We start from the raw sequence: 22350 nt of genomic DNA, 5'->3' as shown, positions 1-22350 counted from the left end.
AATTACTGGATCTAATGTGGAAAATCAAAGTATCTGTTCATGTCCTAATTTCATCAATAATACAGCTAAGAAAACTCTGGAAAAACTGTTGTTGAAAGAGGAAAAATGTAATATTGCACAACCATATTTGTTCACTCAGTGTTTTATAACTGCAGAAATTACTGCCAATTGTTTATGTAGAATACTACATTAATTTCTGATTTTATAGAAATGCTTCTTGTATTCTTCACCACCTACATGATAGACAATTTCATTACAAATGCTTATCAAGATAATTATACCAAATATGTCAGCTACTTTTATGTTCTACTTATGAGGCAAGGAATTTCTCCTTCTGTTCGGGTCAAGAGAGATCTCATTGTATTTGCTAGCATTTATGAAAGTAGCAAATCAAGAAACAAATTAACTATTAGGTGTGTTTAAAAAGTAAGGTGACTTAATATTTTTATGAAAAAATATTTATTTGTTCATCAATATTCATGTCGTCCCCTTCAAAGTAATCCACATCAGATACAATACACTTGTGCCAACGCGTCTTCCAATCCTTGAAGCACTTTTTAGTCAGTCGTTGAAAATCTTCATTCTTTCTTAGGTCTCCTCAGTTTTAGGAACAGGAAAAAGTCGCAAGGGGGTGAAATCTGGTGAATATGGTGGCTGTGGCATGATTGTCATGTTGTTTTTGGCAAAAAAATCTCTTGCAAACAACAATGAATAAGCAGGTACATTGTCATGATGCAAAAGCCATGACTTCTTTTTCCACAATTCCGGATGTTTTTTATGTATTGCATCTCACAAACGGTGCATAACATCAAGCTAATACTCCTTATTGGCTGTACAACTGTGAGGCAAACATTCATGATCCACTACGACATGCTAATTAAAAAAAACAGTGAGCAAAACTTTGACATTTGATCGTACTTGGCATGCTTTTTTTGGTCTTGGCTCTCTGGGATGCTTCCATTGGGACGACTGGGCTTTGGTTTCGACATCGCAACCATGAATCCATGTTTTGTCACCAGTTATGACCCTTTTGAGCAAATCAGGATAATCATTGACATCATTCAAGAACTCCATAGCGATGAAAATGCGACAGTTCTTCCGATCAAAATTGAGAAGTTTTGGTAAAAACTAGTTTCAGTGTGTGTGTTGTTACAACTAGTGAGTAGGAGGAGCTATATGCAACTACAAAATATATTTGGACCACAGCACTATTTTGAAATTCTTGACAGTTCATTCTAACTGATGTGGGCTGAATTATTGGCATACATGCTGTTATGGTGGCTTATGTTTTTCACAAACCACAAATACCACAAGACGGTAATGAACATGTGGATGTTGTAAAGGTGTGTTGGGTGGAAAGACATAGCATTTTTATGCAAGTCCTATCTGAAACCTGCCTATAGTATTAATTTCTTTAGGGATGGATCCATAGCTACAGTAAACTTTTTGAAAGTTAAAACCATGTTTTCACCTTCAGCTGTATTTCGTTCTTAAATAATTGTTTATTTTTCAATCACTTGTGCAATATTGGATGAGTTTTGAATGTAGTAATTATCATGAGCTTCAAAGAATTCAATCTCCATCTGGACTTGGCAGTAATTGCAATAATATGGAAACATTAACAGGACTTTCCACCACACATGTTCCATTACCCTCATTATAAGTCATGCCAACATCAGAATGAACAAGAGCCAATATTCCACTGGATTACAAATGATTTCATAAATAGCAGATGCATAAAATGAGGCCATGAAGTCCTCACACTTTTGCTAATTTAGAGAATCTCATGAACCTGCTTGAAGCACTTGATATCAACTATGCAAAAAATCAGCTCAAATTGCATAAATAAATTATGAAACAAAAAAATATTGATTTATAGTAATGGAAAGTCCTTGTTGTAACATAAGTAAATAAAGGAGTAAAGCTAGCAAATTATTGTATATTTGGGGCACTGAGAGATCGATAGGGATATAAACAAGACTGACAACATTGCAAAGTTTTTGGATGATCTGCTACATTGATCTAGCTGACGAAATGGTATCCACATGTGGTTCATCTTATATCAGGACAATCTAGCTGTGCAGGTGTATGTGTATGTGTACTCTCAATGGTTAGATTTGTAGAAGGGAAGGAGAGTAGTATCCAAAAGTTTGGCAAAATTTTTAATCCTATTTGTATACTCTTCAGCTAGTCAGCAACTCATTGAAGTGACTGGTTGATACTTTTTCTCCTTATATGTTCATTATAAATAGTCATTTTAAAGAGTTTAGACAGCTTAAGTTTGTGAAACAGTTACAACCTTCAAAAAACAGTCCTACAGCAATAGTTGCATTTGTGTTAGCTTCTAATGTGGTGACAGTTTGGTACAGCAACGGATACAATGAAGTATGTTTACCAAGGACAATGCACACATCCCTTGGCAACAAGCATGTCAACCCATCGCAGGCCCTGAAGCATTGGAAAGAAAAAATTGTCTGCTCAGAATTTACGTTTTTTGAGAGTTAGCATGAAAGCGAGAAGTGTCGTGTCAATTATAATTAGTTTTCAGTCATGTAAGCCTTATGACTTCTGATGAGTGCTACTTGTAGCTTTACATAATTGTTGAAACTAATGTACACCAACCAAACTGGAAGACGAAGGGCTTCAACAGTTTATTGTGATATTAGCAGATTAGGTCATTCTTCATTTCATTGTGTACCAACTTCTCCCAGAGTGTTGATGTTTTAATACAAAGGTTAATAAGTTTTCCCTTATGAGAGTGCACTGTATGGACAATAGCAAACATAAAAATCCAGGTAACATTAGCACGTCAAGTATATGCAGCTAGACTTAAAGTACACAGTGTAAGAAGGTAGGTCTGTGTTGTAATGCAGTCAGGCAACTGTGTTAGTGCTCTGCTTACTGTTACAGGAAGGTAGTTCTATATTACAATGGCTTTTGGTTTCTCCATGTCTTAAACCAAGGTGTGAATAGGTTATGAATAAGTAAATCTACAGAATGTTGATTATTGCAGTTCTTAGGCTGATTAGCATCAAAACAGCTAAATAACTTAAATTCATAACAAGGAGAAAATAAGATGTTCCCAGTTGCTACATCAGAAAGGTTTTAGCACCTGAGTTCCCACCCCTCCTTTAGGGAGGACAACATCCAGTCTCAATTGGCAAGGAATATGTAAGCCTTCTTTGAACAGCAATGGAAAACACGTTTCCTGGAATGCATCTTTGCCTGATGTGTTACTTATCCAACATTTTTGGGATTTTATTGGCAGCCAACTTCTTAATCACTGTCATACTAAAACCATCTATGATGTTTTGTGGAATTGCATGCAAGCTGTAGAGAGGAAGGCCTTCTTCAATTGCATGCCATGACATTCAGAAGCACATGAGGCTTCATCGTACAGAAACTGCAAGATGGAGTTCTTGTATAGTTAAGTTAACTTAATATTTCTTGTATAGTTAAGTAAACTTAATATCATGTATATTTTTTCATATCTGAGGGCTGTTCAAAAAGTAAGGTGACTTTTCAAATTGCGTGGGCAATGTACATTCGATTATCGATCTTTTTGTTGTTGTGTTGGTACACACGTCCTGAACACATGTTCACAGTTTCAAGTGTACAGCATACTTCATTTGTTTTTGACATGTGGAAAGGTTAGACATGTTTTAGTGTGCTCGGTGATTTTCGATTATCACAAAAAAAAGGGAGCAAAGAATCTATGTCAAATTTTGTGTGAAAAATGGAATCAAGTGCCCTAAAACACTTGAAATGTTTACAGTGGCATACGGTGAGAAAGCTCTAATTTACAAAAATGTTTACAAGTGGTACAAGCCCTTCCAAGTTGGCAGAGAAAATGCTAATGATGAACCTCGCTCTAGACTCCCCAGCACATTAACAACAGATGATAACATTGAAGCTGTGAAGAAAATTGTTTTTGAAAATTGTCAAGTTGCTGAGGGTGTTGGCATATCGGTCGGCTAATGTCATGTAATTTTTTTAGATGTTCTGGCATGAGACGTGTGCCAGAGACCAATCATTTTGCCACAGTAAAAGTATACATATATTTTTTTGGCACTCTTTGATATTAGTGAGGTATACTGTCGCTTTCTTCTACATTTCCACTTTGCTTACAACTCTACAGAATAATGTTTGTGTAATGCTGACTATTCAGCTCATACAGAAAGGGTGTTACTGGGCATGGTGTAAATTGTCTCTCAATTACCATAATCGTTAATTCTCGTACACTATTCTACAAATTCAAGTGTTGTGAACCTCATAAATTTTGGTGTCCAGTTAGAAAAAGAAGAAATCCATACAATTTCACAGGGTCCTCAGTCTAAAGGAGTCAGAGCACACCTCATATATCTTAGAAAATATTACACACATGCTAGTATGGCACAGTTTTGTCTTCCTAAAAAACAAGATGAACTTATCATTCAACAACAAATAGCTCTGCAATATTCACAGATAAATTTGCCCCCTTTGTTTCAATAAAGGAACTTTGACTCAGTCACTTTTGAGTGTCTTCCACATTCTGGACATTAGTTTAGATGCTATGTAGAGAGTAAAATTCACTTTTACAGTTCTGATGAATGTCTAGTTTATAAATGAGAGTAAAGTGACAGGAATCTTCCATTTATAAACACACACAACATCAGGTCACAAAATCTCTAGCTGCTTCTATTGTCATTTATACCAGCTGTAATCTTTTATGATTAAATTAAACCTTAAGAGAATCAGAATGACTGTGTGAAGGCTGAAAAATTCTATATTTTAATAGTGAGTACTCTTTTGCAGTACACAAAGACCTCCCCGTTTGCTATCTAAACTGTGCTGTCAACTAAGCGTTTCTCAGCACATAAGCAGCCTAGTACCACAGCTTGTTGATATCATTGTTGATTCCTACCTGTAATCTTTAGCTGCATGCAATGAATTACAGTTACACTGCATACTGCATAAATATTTTATTACATGATTGCTATCTTGCACCAATGAAAGTTGTAGGCTTTTTTCTATGATAGAAAATGCCTACCAGTATTCATTTATTCTAATAAAACCAACTTATGGTTGCAGAACCATAATTATGAAAGAATTGCTTTGCATCAATTTCATCCTTTTTAGTCCTCTTTATCTTTTATAGCACTGGATGTTACACATATTGGATACATCAGATTCATTGAAATTATGGTATACACAGCTTTCCATACTTTACTTAAATTGTTAAATGAATTAAACATTTGCTATAATTCTAAAGCTAATATAGCACTCAACTGCTACATTTAAACGAAACGTACATGAGTTGAAAGCTGAACACAGTACAATATTTCTCAAGTCCTTGTATTCACTGGCTGAATAGAAGCAGTGGCCCCATAAATATAACTAATGATTCTTTAAAGAGGTTTATATCCCCTTGATGGTGTTTAAGTTCTGATGGAGATTACTAAAAAGCTTTAAACTGATGTGTAATAAGCCCTTTTGGCACCATACAGTATTGGAGAGAGTTACATGGAGGTATCTGTTCAGCAAGTAATGTTTCTAAATGTCATAGTCCTTTGTCATATTTAGTAATTGTGAGTTAAATGTACAGTAAGGAAAAGGAATGCTTCTCTGATAATATATACATGCCAGAGGAAATATATTAATTGCCTCGAAAACAGGTTTGCATGAGTCTCTTATTTTACTTTTATTTGTTATTCTAATGGCACTCTTCTACATTCTAAAAGTATTGAGTCATCCTGGCAATTTCCCCAGAAAACACCATAATTTAAGTGGAACTGAATATCATAAATGTTTCCACATTGGTATGGGGTTCCAGAGCTCTCATGGCATAACAACCTCTACCAAGCTTGGCATTAAAATACTCAATATGCTTAAACAATGGAAATTCAAGGTAGCAATACCAACAATGTAGGAAAGACAGATTACTGCTTACCATAAAGAAGGCATATTAAGTTAGAGACAGGCACAATTAAAGGACACTTACATAAAGGGTTCAGTTACAACCTTCTTAAGCAAAAGAGAAACACATACAATTCATTCACACAAGTAACCACACCTGACCGCCAACGCCAGCATCTTGGGCGAGACTGCAACTATCACGTGAGATGCAAGTGGCAATCTGGAGGGGAAGGGGAATTGATAGTAGTGTATGGGTGAGGAGAGAGATGAATGCTGTCCAGTGGAGACTGCAGGGTTAGAATGCCAACAAGTACAGTGTCAGGAGGTTGTGGAGCAGGGAGGAGTGAAAAACGAGAGGATCAGGGAATGATGGGAGCATGTGTTGGCAGAGGGTAGCAAATCAACAGGACAGGAGATGATAATGGTGAGGAGATGGTAGCACAAAGAGGGTGGAAAACTGTTGAGTGGAGGGTGTGGGGACAGTATGTTACTGTAGGTTGAGGCCAGGATAATTATAGGAATGGAGAATGTGTTGTAAGGATAACTCTCATCTGCACAGTTCAGAAAATCTGGTGGTGGAAGGAAGGATCCAAATGGGTCGGGTAGTGAAACAGCCAATGAATTCAAGTATGTTACATTCAGCTGCATTTTGTGCCACAGTTTGGCGATGGCGATTCATCCTGGAGGACTGCTGGTTGGTAGTCATACCAATATAAAAAGCTGTCAAATGATTGCAGCAGATCTGGTAAATGTCATGGCTGCATTCACAGGTGGCCCAGCCCCTGAAGAGGTAGGATAAAACTGTGACATCACTGGAATAGGAAGTGCACAATGGGTGGATTAGGCAGGTCTTGCACCTGGGTCTTCCACAGGGATATGATCCTAGTGGCAAGGGGTCAGGATTGGGAGTGGCATAAGGACGGACTATGACATTGTGGAGGTGGGGTGGGTGATAAAAACTAAACTACATCTGAACAGGCCTTGGAAGGCCCAACAGTACCGACCGGCCACCGTGTCATCTGCAGCCCACAGGCATCACTGGATGTGGATATGGAGGAGCATGTGATCAGCACTTCACTCTCCCAGCCATATGTCAGTTTACGAGACTGTGGGTGGGTGATGGAACACCCCTTTAGGAAGGGTGGGAAGTATCTCAGGTAGAATGTTCCTCATTACAGGGTATGATGATAGCTAATCAAATCCTTGGTGACAGATGTGGTTTGTTCCAGGTTAAGATGTTAGTGGGTGTTGGGGGTGGTGGGAGGATTGGGGGTGTGAGGCGAAGTGAAATGGTAAATCTGTTTGTAGACTAGGTCTGGGGTTAATACCTGTGTGTGAAGACCTTGGTGAGACCCTCAGCATACTGAGCAAGGGACATCTTGTTACTGCGTATATGCTGTTCCCAGGTGGCCAGTCTGTGTTGCACAGATTTTTTGGTGTGAAAGGGATGACAGCTGCCGAAATGTAGGTACTGTTGGTGGTTGGTGGGTTTCATGTGGACAGAGGTGTGGATGGAGCCGTCAGACAGGAAGAGATCAACATCTAGGTAGGTGGCACACTGGAATGAGGATGACATGAAGCAGATGGAACAGAAGGTGTTGAGTTTGTGAAGGAACAGAATAGGGTGTCTTGTGGCCCTGAATCAAGATCATGAAGATATCATCAGTAAACCAGAACCGGGTTAGGGGTTTGGTGTTTTAGAAGGCTAGGAAATTTTCTTCTAGATGGCCTATTGAAAGTTTGGCATAGGAAGGTGCCATGCAGGTGCCCATGGCTCTACTGCAGGTTCATTTATGTACCTTCCATTCAAAGGAGAAGTAGTTGTGGGTTAGGATAAAGTTATTAAGGTGTATGAGGAAAGACGTAGTGGGTTTAGAGTCTGAAAGACGTTGAGAAGAGTAGTGTTCAATAGTGGCAAGATCATGGGCATGAGGGATGTTGATGTGTAGAGAGATTGTGTCAACAGTAACAAGTAGGGACCCAGGAGGTAAAGAGGTGTGAATGGCGGTGAGTTGGTTAAGGAAGTGGTTGGTGTCCTTGATGTGGGAGGCTAGATTATGGGCAATTAGTTGAAGGGGTTTGCCAACGAGGACTAAAAATCTTTCGTGGTAGCACGATAACCATCCACAATGGGGCATGCAGCACTGTTGGATCACCTCCCAGAAATTCCTTACCTTCAACCTAGCCTCACCATCCTTCCCCATGTCCCTTCCTCAGAACACTAACCTTACAGCAGAAGAAAGAATAGCCATACACAACCTCAAAACAAATCCTGGCCTAATCATCCTACCTGCACACTAAGTTCCACCACTGTGACTACCTGCAGAAGACCAGCACCAGTTATCTGACTCCTCCATTTATAAACTTTGTCAGAGTGATCCCATCCCAGAAGTCCAACACAACCTCCAATCCATGCTGAAAGCCTTAGGCACTTCCAAGAACCTCTCCCCTGAATCTATTTCCCTTTCACCATTATGACACATTGCACACCCTCATTCTGCATGCTCTCCATTTCCCCCATGCATTTCGATGGCTGTCATCCCTTTTGCACCAAAAAATCCCTCCCGTACAGCCTGGCCACCCAGGAACGGCATCTCTGCAATGATAAGAACTCCCTTGCTCAGTATGAGGGTCTCACTAAGGGCTTCACAGGCAGGCACTATCCCCCAGGCCTAGTCCGTGAACAGATCTCCTGTGTGTAATGGGACATCCTCCTCTAGATTACTTTTTCTCAACAGCAGTTGTTGATACCAGAATTATTTTTTGAATTTTGGACAGGTCAATATTACCTCAGCTACTTTTCTGAAAACTTTCATATAATTTTATACACAGTATGTTATATTTGAAGCTAAATTTATGAAAGGAAATACTTTATGTTTGCTGTTATAATTGATAAGTACTAATTATGAATGTAAAGTTAAAATTATTTTTTTAGAAACATTTGACATTATGAACTATTAGCACACTTAAAATTTCTGTTATTGATTATGCAATACTGTACTGGTTATCATGTGTATTTGTGGATTCATTTATAAAATAATAATCAAAAGTAATAATGTAACAGAAACTAATGGAAATTCAGTTGTCAAGAAAAATTGTAAACTCTTTGGAATATTGTTACTCCGTTGAGTGAGACAGTAGTAAGCATGCCTCTGATGTGATCAGGCGTATTTTTTTTCTTTTTTTGCAAACAATGTGATTTTGACTTTGTTAATGCAAAAAATCAAAAGACTGTATGATATACTAAAATGTGACAAAATATATTAATGTAACAACAAAAATGCTGCAACAACCATCTTCAAATTTATTTAGATCAGTCCAATCATGAGGTTCTAAAATTTGACTTTTTCAGCTTCAAGAATCAGACCTCTATACTAGAACAGGAACCATTTCTACACAAACAGATAAGTAAACTAGGAAGTTTATTGTAATCTTCACTCCTCTCAAATCTTCATGAAACACTATTGTGGATAATAAATTGGAATTAGGAAGAGGGGGGAAATTACATGTTCCATTTCCTCTCATACCCACCAATCATATCCCTCAGGAAAACCCAAGTACAAGACCTGCCTAATCCACCCATCATGCACGTCCTATTCCAATGATGTCACAGATTTATCCTACCCCTTCAGGGGCTGGGCCACCTGTGAATGCAGCCATGACATTTACCAGATCTGCTGCAGTCATTTGACAGCTTTTTATATTGGTATGACTACCGACCAGCAGTCCTCCAGTATGAATGGGCATCGCCAAACAGTGGCCAAGAGCACAGTAGGCCAACCTGTGGCACAACATGTAGCTGAATGTAACATACTTGAATTCATTGGCTGTTTCACTACCCAACCCATTTGGATCCTTCCATCCACCACCAGCTTTTCTGAACTGTGCAGATGAGAGTTATCCTTACAACATATTCTCCACTCCTCTAATTATCCTGGCCTCAACCTACAGTAACATACTGTCTCCACACCTTCCACTAAACAGTTTTCCACCCCCTTTGTGCTACCATTGTCATCTCCCATCCTGTTTATCTGCTGCCCTCTGCCAACACATGCTCCCATCTTTCCCTGCTCCTCTCTTTTTTCACTAACTTTTTCCCCACCTCCCTGCCCCATAACCTCCTGACAGTGTGCTTGTTGGCATTCTAGCCCTACCATCTCCACCAGACAGTCTTCGTCTCTCTCCTCACTCGTACACTACTATCCCTTCCCCTTCCCCTTCCCCTCCACATTGCTGCTTGCATCTGATGTGATAGTTGCAGTCTCGCCCAAGATGCTGGCATTGGCGGTCAGGAGTGATTACTTGTGTGAATGAATTGTGTGTGTTTCTCTTTTGCTTGAGGAGGTTGTAGCTGCAAGCTTTATGTAAGTGGTGAGATAGGTCTGTATGAAAAGTCCACGTTCATGTCACTTTCTCTGTAATCAGTAACATATTAAAGGAGTTAATTTTTTTCACTGAATAATCTGTATGATTTATCTAGTTAGACATTCAGCACCTTTTAAACAAAACCACATTAGCACACTGGCTATACTATTTATTACAATTTCCACATATGCAATTTAGATCTTAGGTAAGTGTTAAGTAGCGCATACTCTGCTGCACAAAGAAAATTACTTGTGTCAAGTTGGGTAGGTAGAAGCAAGTTACTGGCAGAAGTAAAACTGTTAGGTCAGGTCATGAGTTGTACTTGGGTAGCTCAATCGATAGAGCACTTGCCCGCAAAAGGCAAAGGTCTCGAGTTCAGCTCTCGGCCTGCCACACAGTTTTAATCAGCCACAAAGATTCAATCCTTAAGTAGTTAAAGGTGCTGAATGCAGCAATTGTCAACACTAATAAAATGATTAAAAAGGATGACAGTCTTTGTGGATATTCTCAGCATTCGTCACATACACCATATGAATGTAAAGTATAGTATTAAAACTTTTGAAACTATATATGTTTACTACACATGTACACACCAGGACATTATACATGTTGGGCATGTAGATTCAGGTTGGGCATGTGCCAGAGTATTCTCTTATAAGATGCAGGAACATGTAGGGAAACATTTTGCTGATTTCTAGGTATAACTAAAATTACTTTATTCTCCAGCATAAGATATGGTTCCACATTCTAGGCTGTTACTCTGAGATAAAGGCACATACTTCTTTAGGACAGTTTAACAATGATGTAAGAGGTATCAGACTCTTAAAATATGTTGGATGTCAGTCTGTTGCACAAAAAGGAGGGTGGCATACAACTTGTAAAAGGCCTTGTTAAATTTATCATATTTGGATATGGATCTATTATCACTTTACATGTGGCACCCACTTACGTCCATGTTGTAAGCAAGGTATATAACAGCTGTGATACAGACAGGTAGTTGGAGAGAGTAATGTGGACAGAATGCTTATACACATGCCAAAGAAGTGGTATAGGCATGCATATTCAAATACAGAGATATGTAAAGAGGCAGAATACAGCACTGTGGTCAGAAACACCTGTATAAGACAACAATTGTTAGATCAGTAACTGCTACTACAATGGCAGGTTATCGAGATATATGTGAATTTGAACGTAGTGTTATAGTTAGCACACGAGCTGTGAGACATAGCATCTCTGAGGTAGGGATGAAGTAGGGATTTTCCCATATGACTATTTCATGGGTGTACCATGAATATCAGGAATCTGGTAAAACATCAAATCTCCAACGCTGCTGCTGCCGGAAAAAGATCCTGCAAGAACAGGACCAACAACGACTGAAGAGAATCGTTCAATGTGACAGAAGAGCAACCCTTCCTCAAATTGTTTCAGATTTCAATGCTGGGCCATCAACAACCATTCAAAGATACATTATAGATAAGGGATTTCGGAGCTGAAAGCCCACTCATGTACGCTTGGTGGCTGCACGACACAAAGCTTTACACATCGCCTGGGCCCATCAGCACCAACATTGAACTATTGATGAGTGGAAACATGTTGTCTGGTCGGATGAGTATCATTTCAAGTTGTATTGAATGGATGGACGTGTATGGGAATGGAGACAAACTCATCAACTGCTGGACACTGCAAGTCAGCAGGGGATGTTTGTGATAGTGGGCGCTCTGTAATGGTTTTGGGCGTGTTCAGTGGGACTGATATGAGACCGCTGATACATCTAGATATGATTCTGGCAGGTGACATGTACACAAGCACCTTGTCTGATCACTTGCATCCATTCATGTCCATTGTGCATTCCGACGGACTTGGGCAATTCCAACAGGACAACGTAACACCCCACATGTCCCAAATTGCTACAGAACAGCTCCAGGAACACTGTTCTGAGTTTAAACACTTCTGCTGGCCACTAAACTCCGAAGACAAGAACATTATTGAGCATATCTAGGATGTCTTGTATCATGCTGTTCAGTCTCCACCCCCTCATACCCTTACGGATTTATGGACAGTGATGCAGGATTCAGGCATCAGTTCCCTCCATCACTATTTCAGACATTAGTTGAGTCTATGTCATGCCATTTTATGGCCCTTCTGCATGCTTGCTGGGGCTTTATGCAATATTAGGCAGGTGTACCAGTTTCTTTGACCCTTCGGTGTATATCATCCAGGTGCTGGCAATGATAATGAATGCAGGGCACTCAACAACATGGCCATGGAATATCAGAATGCCATTCTCATAGGAGGAGGGGAGGAATTTGTCCCCACAGATGGAGTTGCTTACAATGTCTTAAAGTCCGTGTATCCGTAACAAGTACCGTCATGATACACTCAACTATGACACTGAAAATCAAGTAATAAAAATGGTAATCTGCCCAGGCAAGCTATCCATTCAGAGCATGCTGACCTTTTCTCCCAGGCACTTTGTGTATGAGACCCAACAGTTCAGAAAATTTTGAAATTCATGTTACACTGGTGTTGCATTGCTAAGGATGGTAAGCAGGTACCTAGCTAAACAATATAAAACACACATAGACATGGTGAACCAAAAGTGCCACACCACAAACTTCACAGAGTGGTGGATCAAAGGAAAGTAAGGAAGGAAGGTGGACAACGAAGTCTTAGAGATGGAGCACAAGCTCATGTCAGGGAATGAGTGGGAGGGAAATCAGCTGTGCCCACTGAAAGGAACCATCCCTGCATTTGCATTTCGTGATTTGGGGAAAACCTAAATCTGGATGGCCAGACTGAGAATTGAACTGTTGTCCTCCCAAATGCAAGTCTAGTTTGTGTTGAATTCAAAGTAAGATGTCATAGGTGAAGTGAATCAACTAGTATACTGGATACATTTGGTGGACCACTTGTACTACACTGAATGAGTCAACAAGAGGAGAAACTTTGTACTGTTATGCCTTTGCAACTGCTCTGCTTCCTTGACAGCTATGGAAGTCCACATTATAATTTTTAATTTTTTCTGGAAGACATACTTCAAAAATACTATCAGAGAAAGCAGCTGAGCATCTAAATGTATTCCCTTACGGGAATTGTTCTGTATACATAATGATAAAACATGGTATGTATTTAAAATCGAAGAAAACAGATTTGTGAAAATGTAACTTCGAGTACAAGTTTTCTTGTACTGTGTAGGCCTCTGAAGATGCCAAGGCAGCAGTTTGTTCCATCCACAGTTGCTTATTCTGAGGTGTAAAATATCCAGACCCTTGAGACAATCTGCAGCACGGATCTTGCTTGAGTGGTTTGGTTGCATGGGATTGATTCCTTAACAGCCGCTCACTGTTAGGGTGGACCACATCGCTAAATGCCAATGTCAAACCAGAAGAAGACACGGTCAAATTTGGATTCATAGACTTTGAATTGGGCTGGCCTGTAGTCTCCAATCAATATCTGAATGCCCTTGTGGTGTACAGCATCTGATGTCTAGCAGTTTTTAGATCCATAAACCTTGCTGCTGTAATCTAATCATGACCTGACACATGACGTGTATACCTGCTGGAAGTGAGACCTGTTGGCTCTCCCATGCCTTGCCACTGAGGCATTTCAAAATATTAAATGACTTGACAATTTTTGTTCACAGGTGTTCAGGTGCAGGAGCCAGGTAAATTTTGTGTCAAATAGTAGGCGAAAAAAAAGGTACACAATGTACTTAAAATGTAAAGTACTATCCCTCATTCTGACCTCCAGCTGGTTAAAACTGCGATGAGCCTGGTTAAAATTGACACAAATGGTATTCTCTAGTGAAAAACCTAACACTAGTTTCACTGACTTACATTTCCAGCCTCCTGATTCAGATGATTATTGTCATAAGATTGGAAGAAGTGTAAAAGATTGCAACATCATCCACAAATGAAGAACATTTCAAAAGGATTCCAGCTGCACAGGAGATGCCATTTATAGTGACTGAAAAAAGCTTGAGATTGAGTACACTGCCTTGGGGATCCCATTTTTGTGAACAAAGTGATCAGACAAGGTATCACCAATTCAAAAGCTAAAGCATGTGTCCTCAAGGAAGGACTGAATAAGAAGCACCAGATGATAACATAGCCCCTATTCATGAAGTTGGGAAAGGATTTTGTACCTTGAAGTGGTGCCATACATCTTTTCAAGGTCAAAATGCACATTGACAAAATGGTTTGGGTGTCAGGGAGACCCCTGTGTCGCCACCTCCAGTAGAATTAAATTGTCAGTGAGAAAACTGAAGCACCTGAAACTGCACTGGGAGTGGCACAGGTGAACTTGGGATTTGAGATGAGGTGGCAGTTGACCATGCTCTTGAGTGTGTTACCCGCACAGCTGGTAAGGGCTGTAGTCTGTTAACTGTTAAGAGTTGGTATGACTCATGCCTGGTTTCCATAAGAGATTTGATATTGCCTTCTTGCAAATGATGGGGTACTGCTGATCAAATCAGATCTGACTGAAGCAAGACAGGTGTTTGCCATTGGCACATACGGCAGATCACTGCGTAATGATTTTGATCCAGAATTTATGATTGTAGATCTTCTCATTACACAAGAAGAAGTGGAGCTTCTTATTCCCACAGCTGGACAAAATGTCTGGAACTCAGGAGTTTGTACAGCTGCAGCTCTGGTAGTAAAATCATATTCAACTAGAACCTGAGTCACACCTCTAGGATGTCCACCGAGACCCCATTTTGCAACAAGATCCTAAGAGTGTACAGTCCTTGCCCGAAATCTTCCTCATTGTTTCCCGAACTAGTATAGTTGGATTCGACTGATTAATGGAAGTCCTGAATTCCTTCCAGGAGTTACTCTTCCATTCTATTATCTTTCATCTAGCAATACTGAAGACATGAAAATCTTCTGCGGTTGGTGTTTGAATTTCCACAAAGCTATGTGTCTGGTGCCGCTTGCTGAGTGGCATTCTTTGTTCCACCAAAGAGCAGGCTGTCATCTGAGGCCATTGCTAGACTGGCAAATTGGTGATATGTCCTGGCCACATTCCTGTTGTTCAAAGACAGCTCACTGATTGTACTGCAATAACTTTGCCCTTTGGAGCAACTATCTTTATGATCTTCCGATCACCATCCTAGTTCGCAGGTGGATCCACAGGAATCCAAATCTATGGCAACTTGCAATTGACAGAATCTGCAAGATCTGGAGGGTAAAAACAAAGGTCAGTTGTTAAAGATGGCCCTATACCTGTGTAAACCATGTCTTCTGACCAAAGTTCAAAAGGCAGAAACTCTTCGAACTGACAAAGTGCTCAGTTATTTAGTCCCTGGGACATGGTGTAGCTGAGCCCCACAACACATTGCGTGCACTGAAGTCGCCTGTGACAAAGGGGAGTGGCTGAAAAGCACTGTCAGGTATCGTGATATGTAAGTCACACACTACTTCTGTCTTTTTTCCGAATAGTATGCCAATGATCGGTAAAATAGTACATACATTACATCTCAAAACAAAAATCAGTACTGAATGTATGTGGATTTTAGATAACATAAAATATTTTGAAAGATTTTTTCAGGAGCCAATTATTTGGAGCAATACCTGATGATATTTTGACAATATTGTCATCTGACCCAGTCAACGCACATTTTCATCATTACTGTGTCACTGAAAAGGTAAATATTGTGTATTGTAGTTGTAATGGAATTGCAGCCTTTATGTAGTCTAGTATCAGTGAATGTTTATTGTCTAGAACATGACGGAGTATGGTATTTTACACAAGTGGCACATCTTGGCTATGAACCACGATGTTGAGGGAATGGAATTTGTTTCTGTCATTGAATCAAGGAAATATCCATTTTATGGAATTATTTTTCACCCTGAGAAAAATGCTTATGAATGGGCTACTGAAAGAGATAACCCTCACTCTGCAGATGCTATAAAAGCCATGCAGTATTTCAGCAACTTTTTTGTTAATGAAGGTATGAAGGTATTGCATTACATTCATTGTGCTAGAAGTAACTAAGCTTTGTTCCACCGCTGTTTTAATGTTTTCTTTTTTTCAGCACGGAAGAGTAACCACTCTTTTCAGTCTCGTGCAACTGAACGAAATTCGTTAATTTATAATTACAAAATTAGACATACAGGAACAGCATCTGTTTTTGAACAGGTTTATTTCCTTTAGAAGGAATGTAAATCTCAAGTAGCTGCAGTGAAGACATGTGATACATTGTTTCGGTTATATATTTGATGTACTGTTAACTGCAGCTCTTTTACTTGATATTTGATACTATTTCAGTAACTTTTAGTAAACTAATTGTTTTGTATGCATACATATTAAGAAAGATAATAGGTTCAATGCTGGAATACTGAACATGAGTGCTAATAAAATCTGCAATTACTAGGGATTTAAGTAGTAGTCCACTTAACTACTACGTATTGTAGGTTTTACAAGAATTTTCATTATTACCTCAGAAGGCAGTCATCAATACTAAGAAATTGTACATACTGCAAAGAAGAAACACACATTTTGTAATTCTGTGAGAACAACAAAGGGAACAATTTGTACAACATTTGGCATAAAGATAATTTAATCATTTTGACAGCATCTTCAAATACATGAAAACTGATCTCTTAGAAGATAAACTGATTAGATCACACTTTTTCTTCTTATTTTGAAAATGCTGCCCGCAGCAACACTGTAAATGACTGCCCACAATTTTAGTAGCACCACTTCCTAGTATTTTACCCTCTCTCTTACAATTCCACTTAGTTGAAATGATTTTTTTTATTTTATATTTAGTTAATCTATGACATTATTTCAATGTCAAAGAATGATTACATTCTTTCATTTGTGGAAATATAATTTTTATTATTTGAGTAAAAGATATCTGATAGGATGCAAAACCTATATCCATTGCTGACTGCTGTGAATAATGTCTTAGTCTCTCATCTATTTATCAGTAACATGTTGGTGGAGTAGCTGAGGCTGATGTCTCAAATGTGTTTAAAGCTTCCCAGTACAATGTCGCATTGAGTGCAACAATGTGAAATAAGATACTTCAGCATTACAGATATTTAATGTAAAATGATTGCCAAAAGGTATTTAGGACTGAAGTAGCTTCCAATAAGGTAACCTACTAAACATTGACTACCAATCAGCTCCATGCTCATAATTTTGTATCAGTATCTGTTAAACATACAAACATCTGTAAAATTTAGGTTGCGAGACAGCAATGTTTAAAACCATTGCAAACATTATGACCCTTATTAGGATACAAATGTGATAATTGGCACATACAAATATAATACTGTATCACACCTTCATTAATTGTCTGTTATCTGTAGTACGGTAACAGTGTTTAATATTTCCTCATTTCTGTATGTTGTTGCCAAGTTCATCAAAAAAGATATAAAAATGGTAAAAGAATGGAAATATGCCAGATAAGTTATTTGGAACAATATGTTGAAGGAAAAAAAGCTACTGCACTTGCACCTACAGCACTATTTTAATAATACAGTAATACATACTAAGAACCACATCACAAAAATACATCTACTGTCTCCCAAAATGTCTCAGTAATTACTACTCATGACTTTAAAACAGCAGCATTAATATAAAGGTAGGAATGAAAATTACCAACAGTATTTATGACATTACCATCTCACAGAAATGTGCTAATTGTATAATTAAGAAAATGCTCAGACATTAAAAAATTAATCAAAGGTGTTAAAAATATTTTTAAACACCTCTCTCTCATCCATTGATCTATACTTCTGCACAAGTTATTACTAATAGAATACTGTGAACTTGCAAGAAGATTGCTTACAAATCACTTGTGCAAACCATTCTGAAATATTGCTCTAGTGTATGAGACCCATACCAGATAGTACAGTAGAGTCCCATTAACCCAAACTGACCAGACCTTGTTCAGATTACCATTTTATTTAGATTAGCTGGAATTATGGTGACGAGTTTCTAGAATGAAGTATACCAAGCAGATAAGTAGGTACACCATGGTACCAAGTGTGGTAACAATGGCTCACTATCATTCCCTGCCCTTGTTGTTGTGCATTGTTGAGAGCTTTGTTGTATCTGAGGTCAGTGCACTGCCAGTTGGCTTGCAAAGCATTTGGTTATGTTAGTTATCTGTCGCTGGCAAGCGTGACAGTTGTACAGTATTCGTTCAGGTGTAGTGGTGTACGCATTTTCGTCACGAGTAAACAGTAACATATAACGTTAACTCTCCAAGAAAAACTGAATGCTTTGAAGTGGATTGACAATGGTGGGAACGTATATAAACTGGCAAGGGAACTGGGTGTTGGTAAAGCAGCCATTTGTGACTGGAAGAAGAACCGAGTGAAGCTTTAACAGTCCTGTGCAACATATTCAGGAAAAACACTCGAAATTCAGCAGACTTTGAAACAGTCCCAGTACGATATAATGGATGAAGCTCTTGTACTTTGGTTTACACAGGGAAGAGAAAGGGGAACTCCTTTGAGTGGAGCACTGGTTGAGGAGAAGGCTGTTACCTGAACAAGTTAATGAATGGTGACGAGTCTTTTAGTGCGAGTACTGGTTGGTTGGACAGATTCAAAAAATGTCATGGAATATGTCAGCTAACAATTTCTGGAGAGAAGCTTTCTTCTCACTGTGATGCAGTGAAGGAATACTTGGGTGAGTTTGAAAAAAATGGTAAGAGAGGCAACATATTCTCCCCAACAAATGTATAACAGTGATAAGACTGGCCTTAATTTTAGGGCATTGCCAACAAAAAGTCTGGCACCAAAAGCAAAAAACCGTGTTTCTGGTTTTAAAATGTGCAAAGATCATGTGACGCATGCAGTGATGCTGCTGGTAACCATAAGCTGCCTTTAATGCTGATTGGCAAATCTGCTAGGCCCAGAGCTTTTAAAAACTGCAACATGAAGTCCCTGCCCCTATATTATCGCAGCCAGAAAAAAGGGTGGATGGATAGTAAGCTGTTCAAAGAATGGTTTCATGGTCAGTTTGTTCCCTCTGTTCAATGTTTTTCTAAGGGAAATCTTTTGTCTCCCAATGCAATCCTTTTGATTGATAACACGCCATCTCACCCCAGCACTGAGGAATTACGTCATGGCAAAATTGTGGTGAAGTTTTTGCCACCGAATATTACACTACTTCTACAGCTGACGGACCAGGGCATACTGCAAACATTAAAACTGATTTACAGAATACAATTTTTAAGAATACTGATCCAAGATGATAGCATTCCTTTAATGGACAAAATAAAAAATACCAATGTGTAGGAGGTTGTTTATTGGGCCACTGAGGTGTGGCAGGATATTTCAGAAAATGTTCTGAGAAAATCGTGGAGGAAACTGTGGACATCTCTTGAATTTCAGGACAACCTAGTTGAAAATGAAGCTACTACAAATGATACAGACAATCCCTGGATGTGAAGAAGCTAGTGAATAAGACCTAGATGAGTGGATGGCAGGGGTTGAGGCATGTGTGGAGAACCTTAATGACACTGATTTAGTTGCTGCTCTGACTCAAGACAAGGAAGTGACACCGAGCCTGACAGTGACAAAGGAGAATTCGTACCACACAGTGACGCAGCAGAAGCCCTTGACGTCATGCTACGTTATTTGGAGCAACAGCCCATTGCTACACCTGCTGATCTGATGTTTATGAGACGGTGGCACAACTATGCAGGATTGAAATGACTCCTTACCCTCTCCCTTAAAACCCACATCCTTTCGTCTTTCCCTCTCCTTCCTGAAGAAGCAACCATTGGTTGCGAAAGCTAGTAATTCTGTGTGTGTGTTTGTGTGTTTTGTTCATGTGCCTGTCTGCCGGCGCTTTCCCGCTTGGTAGGTCTTGGAATCTTTGTTTTTAATATAACAGACTGTCTTCATTATCCCAAAAAACAATGACTGAATTTTTGTCATCTAAAACCATGGACCTCGCCGTTGGTGGGGAGGCTTGCGTGCCTCAATGATACAGATAGCCGTACCGTAGGTGCAACCACAATGGAGGAGTATCTGTTGAGAGGCCAGACAAACGTGTGGTTCCTGAAGAGGGGCAGCAGCCTTTTCAGTAGTTGCAGGGGCAATAGTCTGGATGATTGACTGATCTGGCCTTGTAACACTAACCAAAACGGCCTTGCTGTGCTGGTACTGCAAGCGGCTGAAAGCAAGGGGAAACAACAGCCATAATTCTTCCCGAGAGCATGCAGCTTTACTGTATGGTTAAATGATGATGGCGTCCTCTTGGATAAAATATTCCGAAGGTAAAATAGTCCCCCATTTGGATCTCGTTGCCAGAAGAAAGAAAATTGGCATTCTACAGAGCGGAGTGTGGAATGTCAGATACCTTAATCGGGCAGGTATGTTAGAAAATTTAAAAAGGGAATGGATAGGTTAAAGTTAGATATAGTGGGGATTAGTGAAGTTCAGTGGCAGGAAGAACAAGACTTTTGGTCAGGTGATCACATGGTTATAAATACAAAATCAAATAGGGGTAATGCAGGAGTAGGTTTAATAATGAATAAAAAAAATAGGAGTGCGGGTAAGCTACTACAAGCAGCATAGTGAACGCGTTATTGTGGCCAAGATAGACACAAAGCCCATGCCTACTACAGTAGTACAAGTTTATATGCCAACTAGCTCTGCAGGTGATGAAGAAATGTATGATGAGATAAAAGAAATTATTCAGGTAGTGAAGGGAGAGAGAAAGAAACAAAGCCAAACACATAACTGCAGCATCCAAGAAGAAATCTTGGGAAGACTTTGGAGACTATGGGTCAAGCTGCTGGAAAACCATTCTGGAGTGTAATTAGCAGTCTTCAAAAGGGAGGTAAGAAGGAAATGACAAGTATTTAGGACAGGTCAGGAAAACTGCTGGTGAATCCTGTGGATGACTTGGGCAGATGGAGGGAATATTTTGAAGAATTGCTCAATGTAGGTGAAAATACAATCAGTAATGTTTCAGATTTCGAGGTAGAATGGGATAGGAATGATGATGGAAATAGGATCACATTTGAGGAAGTGGAGAAAATGGTCAATAGATTGCAGTGCAATAAAGCAGCTGGGGTGGATGAAATTAAGTTGGAACTCATCAAATACAGTGGAATGTCAGGTCTTAAATGGCTACAAAGGATAATTGAAACGGCGTGGGAGTCGGGACAGGTTCCATCAGATTGGACAAAAGCAGTAATCACACCAATCTTTAAACATGGAAACAGAAAAGATTGCAACTACAGAGGTATCTCTTTAATCTGCGTTGTGGGTAAAATCTTCTCAGGTATTGTTGAAAGGAAAGTGGGAGTATTAGTTGAGGACCAATTGGATGAAAATCAGTGTGGGTTTAGGCCTCTTAGAGGTTGTCAGGACCAGATCTTTAGCTTACAGCAAATAATGGAGAAGTGTTATGAGTGGAACAGGGAATTGTACCTATGATTTATAGATCTAGAAAAGGCATATGACCGGGTACCTAGGAGGAAGTTATTGTCTGTTCTACGAGATTATGGAATAGGAGGCAAACTTTTGCAAGCAATTAAAGGTCTTTACATGGATAGTCAGGTAGCAGTTATAGTTGACGGTAAATTGAGTTCCTGGTTCAGAGTTTTTTCAGGGGTAAGACTAGGCTGCAACGTGTCTCCACTGTTGTTCTTATTATTTATGGATCATATGTTAAAAACAATAGACTGGCTGGGTGAGATTAAGATATGTGAACACAAAATAAGCAGTCTTGCATATGCGGATGACTTAATTGTGATGGCAGATTCGATTGAAAGTTTGCAAAGTAATATTTCAGAGCTAGATCAGAAATGTAAGGACTATGGTATGAAGATTAGCATCTCCAAAACGAAAGTAATGCCAGTGGGAAAGAAATATAAACGGATTGAGTGACAAATAGGAGGAACAAAGTTAGGACAGGTGGACGGTTTCAAGTACTTAAGATGCATATTCTCACAGGATGGCAACATACGGAAAGAACTGGAAGCGAGGTGTAGCAAAGCTAATGCAGTGAGCACTCAGCTACGATCTACTCTCTTCTGCAAAAAGGAAGTCAGTACCAAGACCAAGTTATCTGTGCACCGTTCAATCTTTCGACCAACTTTGTTGTATGGGA

General features: G+C 39.3%; 1 protein-coding gene across 1 annotated transcript in view; it reads left to right on the top strand.

The window, feature by feature from the left end:
• The window catches only part of LOC126355271 (gamma-glutamyl hydrolase B-like), a 126578-nt gene extending 110094 nt beyond the window's left edge, over window positions 1–16484 (top strand). Inside the window, exons 6-8 of the mRNA XM_050005559.1 lie at window positions 15801–15907; window positions 15985–16213; window positions 16298–16484. Of these exons, the coding sequence (XP_049861516.1) occupies window positions 15801–15907; window positions 15985–16213; window positions 16298–16416 (455 nt within the window). The 3' untranslated portion in view covers window positions 16417–16484. The remainder of the gene's footprint in view (window positions 1–15800; window positions 15908–15984; window positions 16214–16297) is intronic.
• The last annotated feature ends 5866 nt before the right edge of the window (window positions 16485–22350 follow it).

This window comes from Schistocerca gregaria, chromosome 3, assembly GCF_023897955.1.
Source record: "Schistocerca gregaria isolate iqSchGreg1 chromosome 3, iqSchGreg1.2, whole genome shotgun sequence".
Classification (NCBI taxonomy): domain Eukaryota; kingdom Metazoa; phylum Arthropoda; class Insecta; order Orthoptera; family Acrididae; genus Schistocerca; species Schistocerca gregaria.
This window is presented reverse-complemented; position numbering and strand designations above follow the sequence as displayed.